Consider the following 8,893-nt stretch of genomic DNA (forward strand, 5'->3'; position numbering starts at 1 on the left):
GGCAGTTGGCACCAATTCAATTGCTAGTGCCAGATCCCTTTATCAGCTGTAGCATTTATATTATTATTATTTTATATTATGTGTGTAATAGGGAGAGCCAGTGTGTGTGCCAGGCTTTACTCCCTTCGGTGCCCAGGAGGCCTTAGCTGCTCCCCATTGTAGCACTTCAGATATCTTCCAATTGGTGGACTTACCCCACATGCCATAAATTGGCAGCTAGAGGGCAGGAGGGCTAAACAATGCCGGGCAACATGTGCCAGTACCGATGTAGACTGACACGCACAGACACCACTGACGTTATATATATTGTGTCTATTTATACATATATATGTCCCCCTGAAGCTCTCTTGGGGGGCCTTCTTGCTACCTGGGCCCCCAGAATGTGCATATATATATATAAATGGCTGTGCACTCTACTGCTTAAAAGAGATTCTGTTAGCCAGCAAGTAACCAGCGGTGCATGAGATTGGAACACGCAATGATCACATTTACAAAAAGACACACTCAGTAGACAATCTCAAATCATTCAATTTTAATAACTACGGATCTCCTTACTTAATGAACAAACCACCAGAATTCATAAATACCAAATTCATAGGAAAATTCAATAGCTCATAATAATTAAATTCATGTTCATTTTAGAATAGATCAATTTAAATGTATTAATTCATTTGATGACCTGGATCAGAATCATCTGGAAATAAATAAATTAAACCAACCAAACATCAAACATATTGAAAAAATGAATTGACTGTAATGTCCAGATACTGTTGAAAAATCCTGGATATAGAAATGGGAGTTTTGGTCTCAATAGTATTTGGCAACATGACAGTCCCCATTAGTTTGGAACGAATCCCATCAAAAAATCACTGCTTTGGTCACAAGAAAAATAAATTGTGATTGTTCTACAGTGACTCTTACTGCAACCCCATGCTGATTCACATATGCCCTAATCCTCAAGAAAATCTGAGAGGTGCAGTTTAGCAAATCCTGGGTGCCCCTGCCCTTAGGAAACAACACAAACTCAGCACAGCACTGCCCCATGTCATATACACAGTGGATACTCAGTACCACTGCAGAATTGTGCAACAGGCTGTCTAGATGCAAAGCTGCAGGTCACATACAATTAGGGCCCGGGGGGCCACTTACCCTGTTTGAACCCCATAAAATTGTGCAGCCTTGTGCCATTAACCTGAAAAGCAAATTTACAGAGAATTTAAGATGGGTGGGAATAATGACTTTGCCCCGGGTCAGACCTTCCCCTTCATAATGAGCAAATAAGATCCACCAGAGATACGTGAAGAAGATCAGGCTCAGACAGAACCAGTACCACCTGGGGCCCCAACAGCCAGAATGGGCACATTTCTACAGGAGAACATCAGACAGCGGGCCCCGGGGCCTTGTGATTATGTTACGGTACTTGTTCTGGCACGGCCTGTTTTTCTTGGAAATAACTTGTTACTAATATATAATATGATATCATAATTGTCTGTGGGGGCGGCTGTATCTCTATCACAAATCTACCCAGTTCACTTACCCTTTTGTGCCAGAAAGTGCAGCTACCGCACCCCCAAAACACATAAACTCGGGTGTGCCTTGTGCCCAGGGAGTGGCCAGTAACTGAACTACAAGTACCAGTATTTTTCTTCCTGAAATTGTACCCCACTACTAGGGTTGCCACCTTTTCTGGAAAAAAATATCGGCCATCCGATATATTTATATTTTTTCCCTATTAATAACATTGGAATCAGCCATCATCTTTACTGACCAGGCCAGTAAAATATTGGCCATGTGGCATCCCTACCCACTACTCAAACGTGTCTCTACTAACCCACATGTATGCCCAGTTGTACTTTCCTTGCACAATTACTAGACAGTCGCTACTGTTATGTTCCACACGGATCTGACCCATATATATATATATATATATATATATATATATATATATATATATATATATATATATATATATATATATATATATATATATATATATATATATATATATATATAATCTCCACCAAAGAGGCCGCACTGCTCAGGGCTTATTGTAAACAAATACTTTTATTAGAAAATCTAACGTTTCGGCTGTACCACCAGCCTTTGACAAAGGCTGGTGGTACAGCCGAAACGTTAGATTTTCTAATAAAAGTATTTGTTTACAATAAGCCCTGAGCAGTGCGGCCTCTTTGGTGGAGATTGTTTGCAGCTTTTTATGAGACGTGCACCCAGGCAACGTGACGACCATTTATCGTGAGTGCTGGGATTTTGGGGAAAGTATATATATATATATCGCACACCCTGAAGACAGTCGAAACTTGGGTGCTCATGCATAAATAGCAAATACACTGTATAAAATGATGGCCCTCACAGGATTTATACAGCAAAAGACAAAAAATATCAAAGAAGAAAAAAAGTTTATTCGTTGGACGAATAAACCTTTTTTCTTCTTTGACATTTTTTGTCTTTTGCTGTATAAATCCTGAGTGCCATCACTTTATATACTATATATATATATATATATATATATATATATATATATATATATATATATATACACACACACACATATATATATATATATATATATATATATATATATATATATATATATATATATATATATATATACAGGCACGGGTTCTGTTATCTGAAAACCTGTTATCCAGAAAACTCAGAATTATGCAAAGGTCGTCTCCCGTAGAATCCATGATTATCAAATAATTCAGATTTTTAAAAATGATTCCCTTTTTCTGTGTAATAATACAACAGTAGCGTCTACTTGATCCCAACTAAGATATAATGAATCCTTATTGGATGCAAAACCAGACTCATCAGCTCATCTTGATCCCAATTCTCTTGTACAGTGTCCCAATTGTTTTGTAAATTGCCTGGTACTCACTCACACAAATATATACATATCTATACATGAGAGGCAATATCCTTATAATTTATAATGGGGGGGTTCAAGGGAATATGTGCCCAGGGGTGGACAGTGTCTCCCTTGATTAGTTGTGAGTCTCATATAGGAGTATGGGCAGGGAAGCAACTGGCAACAGCCCCAAAAGAATGGGGGTTTGTAGCCAACGTACAAGTCATTCTCCAAGGCCAAGTAACGTAAGGCCCCCCCAGAGATTTATGGTGAGGAGGGTGCACCCCTGGATGTCTGTGTGCCAGACACAGATTGGGGAGATCGGGACACACACGGGAGATCAGTGTCTGGGGATGTGACATGAAGCCGGACTGAGGGGAGGGATCAGTTGGCAGTTAGTGGTGTATTTGGGAGACATTGGGCACTAGGAGGGGCACTTGGTTTCTCGCTGTGCTTTACTGATACTGTTACAGACATAATCTCTGGGCTCCATAGACACACTGACCCTGCTGCCCAAACCCCAGCTTCTCTCCTGTTCATCCAGACCAGGTCTAATTTTCAATACTAGCCAATGATGGCTACAAAACTAGCCAACAGGCACTTCAAAAGTAGACCAAAAATAGAACAATATGTGCAGTGAAAAAAAGTCTAAAAAATAAATGACTAGATGTGAAAATACACCTTTTTCAAACTTTCACTGTTTCGCATATTTTTCCATGAAGCAAAATGTGACAGATTCACCTGTCACCAGGAGCTTAACTACAGAGGAGGTCCCAGGAGGTATAGGGGCCCCACAAGTCCTGAATAAATATACAATTTCAATAAATATTGGTTTTACCTCCGAAACATTGTGTGGAGATACAGACAGTCATCCAGGCTCCAGCACTTGAGTGAAAGGAGCTTACTTTTGAGGGGTGCATGACAAACGATGTGTTCACCTTCACATCTTGTTAGATGAAATCCAATAGAAATTCGTAGCACTCTCAAATATGAATAAAACCGCCTTTATTGCACTTTACATTTGGCACAGCAATGTTTGGACCTCCTGGTCCTTTTTCAAACTGACAAAGTTCAGCTTGAAAAATGACCAGGAGGTCCAAACGTTGCTGTGCCAAATGTAAAGTGCAATAAAGGCGGTTTTAATATTTGGGAGTGCTGCGAATTACTATTGGATTACATTGGGTGGAGATCTCAATAAATCACTAATGATTTGGCACAATTGCTGAAGTGTGTGCCATCTGACTTTCTATTTTACATTGAATATTGGCACCAATGTATGCAGCAAGGTTTCCAGATAGAGCACCACGGTATCAAAGACCCAGCTTGTTGAACTATTTAATGTTGAATATTGCAAGCAGACTTTTGCCCCAAAATTGTCTAAAATTGAGGAAAGGCCCACGGAAAATGCGAGAATGGGACTAGAGACTGGGGTACAGAGCCCAAAATCTGGTAACTCCCGACTGTCATTGCATGCTGGGTATTGTAGTCTTACATTAAACTTGGGAAATTGTTAAACAAAAACTACATTACCCAACATGCATTGGAAGACGCAGGCATGGCACATTAGGGCAAGAAATAAAAAAACTTTGCCTGGTTTCCAAGCGACAAACCAGCCAAAGGCTCAAAAAGTAGCCCAAATCCGTACCTTGGCTAGTTTGTACTTTCAAAACCACCTGGGCTTTAAATTAGTAGCCCAATTTGGGTGGAAAAACTCCAGCCTGGCAACCCTGTGTTCTTCCCAATCATAGAACTGATGTGCCCCCCACACTTGTGTGTTGTTAATACCCTGGGCAGGGGCAAGAAGTCACTAAACTCTGGCCTTATTTATAACTGAGCCATTGCCCTTCAGGAGTGCCCATACTTTACCAATGCAAGATCTACTTTTAGTGATGTTGTCCCATTATGATCTACATAAAAAATAACCACACTAGCACACGAGACTTGTGTCTGCAGGGCAAGACCTTGCAAGAGTTTTACTGCGATGGTGCAACGTTTCGGGCGGAGCCCTGAAACGTTGCATCACCGCAGTAAAACTCTTGCAAGGGCTTGCCCTGCAGACACAAGTCTCGTGTGCTAGTGTGGTTATTTTTTATGCACTTCACTGGGAGGTTGCCGTATCCTCCAATCACTTTGCACCGAGCGAACCCCAATATTTACACAACGGGGGTGCGAGTGTCCTCTTCAATTGAACCATTATGATCTACGTCCATAAAAGCAGTTAGCATTCTGCTCCATGGAAAATAGAACTTAAATATTGATTTATACCTTTTGATAAATGATTTATGAGAAAATTAATATTTCACAAAGAAATCTTATGTAACCATAACATAATAAATATCTGATTGAAAAGAATGAAATAAGAAGGTGATGAGAGACAAGCTGCTTGTGGACAAGGTCTTAAGATCTACCCATCACCAGCTAAATGTCTACTGATCCTGATCTACCTTTTGGGCACCACTGCCTAGTGCCTTACAGTAATTACGGCGCGTTACTCCTATACACCGGTACATACGGTAGCACTTAGATTACCGGGGAAGGAAGGCAGCGCATATGTAGAGAATCACGCTCTGTGGGGCAGCGGGAGGATGTAGGGCACGTGGAACGCAGGAGCCACGCTCTCTCACCGACACGCTCATAGCTACATGAAAGATTCGCTAAGTACGGACGCCCCGAGGGACCAATCCCAAAGATGCGCCGACTGCTCAGTCCCCTGAGACATGAGATCCCCGTCATATTCCCACACCCGCAGATCAGTGCAGCCCTGTCCCCGCCCGAAAATAGAAACCACCGTCCGACTCCTGCCTGCGCGCCGCTATTTATCCCTTTCCTTCCGCGTTCTCTGCCCTTAGACTCCGCCCACCACACCCCCTGCGGATGGTACGTCCCACTGTCAGTCTCATAAATAGCAGCGCAGAGGAGTCGGAGGACAGTGGCCCTTCTTGCACTCGTTGCGTTAAATATTCAGAGCCATGGAGGGAATATGCGGCGGAACCGGGGCTCAGAAGGTGGCGGATGCTGAAGTGCAGGAAATCTGTGACAAGGTGAGCAAGTGACGTCATACCTGTAGCTCTTGTACTTGTCCCGCCCACACGCGTTCAGACTCCTCCTTGTAGCCTTTGGGCTGCCTTCTACTTCTCATTTCTTTCTGTTCCCCCCACGACTCAGAACTGATGTGGGTGCCAATTTCTGCCAAACTCTCTGTCAGAAACCCCTGCCACTTACTCTCTTAATAACCATCTCTCCTAATAATCATCCTTATAATAATCCTAAATAATAATCATCCTTATAATAATCCTAAATAATAATCATCCTTATAATAATCCTAGGTAATAATAATCATCCTTATAATAACCCTAGGTAATAATCATCCTTATAATAACCCTAGGTAATAAAAATCATCCTTATAATAATAATAATAATAATAATAATCCTTATAATATTCATAATTAATAATAATCATCATACTAATAAGCCTAATAACTGTAGCAGAGTGGGTTTCCCTAGCTATTGCGTGGCAAGGCACAATGCATGGGAATATGGGGCAGTTTGTGTTGATCTGATGGAAGTGGATCAGTAATTTATCCAAATGGAGCAGGAAAGCCATCAGTTCACTTCCCATTCTGTATCCCAAACTGCTCACAAGGATCCGGAAACATCTGGTGAAACCAACGTGCAGTGTTTGGGAACCTCAATGTCTGGTTAAAGGGGCAGTTCACTGTTAATTTAACTTTTAGTGAGTTATAGAATGGCCAATGCTAAGCAACTTTTCCATTGGTCTTCATTGAATTTTTTTTAATAGTTTTAGCATTTGCCTTTTTCTTCTGACTTTTTCCAGCTCTTAAATGGGGGTCACTGACCCCATCTAAATACAACAAATGCTCTGCAGGTGTACAAATGTATTGTTATTGCTACTTTTTTATTCCTCCTCTTTCTATTCAGGCCTCTCCTATTCATGTTGCAATCTCTTATTCAAATCAATGCATGTTTGCTATGGGAATTTGGACCCTAGTAACCAGATGGCTGAAATTGCAAAATTAAAAAGCCAAATAACTCAAAAACCACTAATAATAAAAAATGAGAACCAATTGCAAATTATCTCAGAATATCCCTCTCTACATCATGCTAATGGTTAATATAAAGGTTACCATCATGTATGGGGTGTAGTTAAATTTTATTAGGAGCTCCTGGAGGGGGAGTTCCACTCTGCGGTACAGAATGGGCCAACTAGGATTTAAAAGTGGAGATATAAATATATGACTGGATCACAAGAGACATTTTGGGATCTGTGCTTTTAAGACCAGATGGTGGTGACTTTTCCTTGAAAATGATGTTACATTATGAGCACATTGATACAGATGTGACATCACAACATTAACAGCAGCTTCTCAGTGTGACACCAGTAAGGAACAGGGGGCAATATTGTCCAAAAAAGGGAATTCACTTTGTTTTGTTTTTTCTTCTCATGACTTGTACTTACCCAGCAGCAGCCATGTACTGATCCAGCATCTTGTATGGGGCCCTTGGGCAAAACCATGTTCCACCAGGGGCCCCCGAGGGAAAGACCTGAAATAAATTCTTGTGCATAATTAATTGTCACAGTGGTCCCAATGTGAGCCCCTCCCCTTATTGTTATCCCCACCCACAGACCCTCTCCCACTAATCAGAACCCCTCTCTCCGCAGGTGAAGGCTGAGTTCCTGGAGAAGTCTGGGGTCAATACATCTCTGTTCAAAGCAGTCTCCTACAAGACTCAGCAAGTGGCCGGGACCAATTACTTTATTAAGGTGAGTGTGTCTGCTCACCTGGGGGGAGGGGCCTGCTACTGCCCCTCCCCCAGCACTTTCTTTTCTCTCTCTCTCCCTGATCCACAGAGTGAGGTATTTGGTGGATGTCTGTAAGTTGCCACATTGGCTACAGGGGCTGTTGTCATTGCATCTAATTAAAATATTAGCAAGCCCTCAAGCCTTTTGAAACATCTGCTGCCCCTGCTCAGTTTATTAACGCCCCCCCCCCCAAGTATCCCACAATGGTACCTCCAACTATCAGAACCACTGGGGGGGGGGGGTATTGGGTCCAGTTCACTGATCCCACTGTGTATGGGTGAGTTTGTGTGACGTTGCTGATTACTCTCTCTGCTCCCCCCCAGGTGAACATTGGCGATGATAAGTGTGTCCATATACGGGTGTATAGGATTGTGGGTGAGCAGATGGAGGCGCTCCGCTTCGACTCATTCCTACTGGACAAGACCATGGAGGAGGAGATTGTTTATTTCTAACCCTTTGTGTGACCATCTGCCCTTGCTCTGTCTGCCCTCTTCCACCCGGCAACAGCCTTAACTGTCATTTTATATTGGCAATTTCCTTTTTATATAAACCTCTTGAATGAAGCCACCAATGTCTCCTTGTCATTCATCTGTTCTGTGTGCGTAATATGGTTAAACGGAGGTGGGCTTGCAACTCTCTGACAACAAGAGGAATGAAAACCTTCCATTAGACCCCCTCTGGTTTAATAACCAACAGCTCAGCTTGTCCTTTAAAAGGGATATTTCACTTTAAAACATGGATCAACTTATTGATCAGTTACAGGGTAGCTGACCTCTCTCCCACAGTTGCTTCACAAATATATAACAAGGGGAAACATGAAACTATAATATTAGAAAAACAATCACAAATTCGAAAATAGAAAGTAATTGGGGTGGGGGGGGAAGTCTTTGCTTTTGGGGAAGTGAAACCAACTGAAGTTAAATAAGTGCAAGAAGGTGAATGACATAAGGAGGTTGGGGAGGACTCGGGCACAGGGGTTCTACACATGGATGGTGACACCTCACTGTACTTGGTGCCACACTACCCCATACTCACAGGGATCACATGTGGCAGAGTTTGCTATAGAGGCACCTGCCTGTGGGGACTAGTGATATTCCTGGTTAAAAGGGTTGTTCACCTTTAAATTAACTGTTAATATGATGTAGAGAGTGATTCTGAGACAATTTGCAATTGGTTTTCATTTTTTTTATTATTTGTGG

At 41.9% G+C, this 8,893-nt stretch overlaps 1 protein-coding gene across 1 annotated transcript; it reads left to right on the forward strand.

Moving 5' to 3' along the window:
• Window positions 1–5,479: 5,479 nt before the first annotated feature.
• XB22164552.S (uncharacterized XB22164552 S homeolog) lies at window positions 5,480–8,257 on the forward strand. Its single transcript, XM_018249003.2, has 3 exons — window positions 5,480–5,913; window positions 7,554–7,655; window positions 8,018–8,257. Exons 1-3 carry the CDS (start codon window positions 5,842–5,844, stop codon window positions 8,144–8,146), a joined length of 303 nt encoding a protein of 100 aa, XP_018104492.1. The 5' UTR covers window positions 5,480–5,841; the 3' UTR covers window positions 8,147–8,257.
• Window positions 8,258–8,893: the final 636 nt, after the last annotated feature.

Source organism: Xenopus laevis, chromosome 2S (assembly GCF_017654675.1).
Source record: "Xenopus laevis strain J_2021 chromosome 2S, Xenopus_laevis_v10.1, whole genome shotgun sequence".
In the NCBI taxonomy this organism is placed as follows: Eukaryota; Metazoa; Chordata; class Amphibia; order Anura; family Pipidae; genus Xenopus; species Xenopus laevis.

What these genes read in the sequence shown, in the direction of transcription:
- XB22164552.S (XM_018249003.2), top strand. Translation starts at nt 5,842, where the DNA reads ATGGAGGGAATATGCGGCGGAACCGGGGCTCAGAAGGTGGCGGATGCT. An exon ending in TGCAGGAAATCTGTGACAAG is followed by an intron (nt 5,914 to 7,553) that starts GTGAGCAAGTGA and finishes CTCTCTCCGCAG; the next exon opens with GTGAAGGCTGAGTTCCTGGA. An exon ending in GGACCAATTACTTTATTAAG is followed by an intron (nt 7,656 to 8,017) that starts GTGAGTGTGTCT and finishes GCTCCCCCCCAG; the next exon opens with GTGAACATTGGCGATGATAA.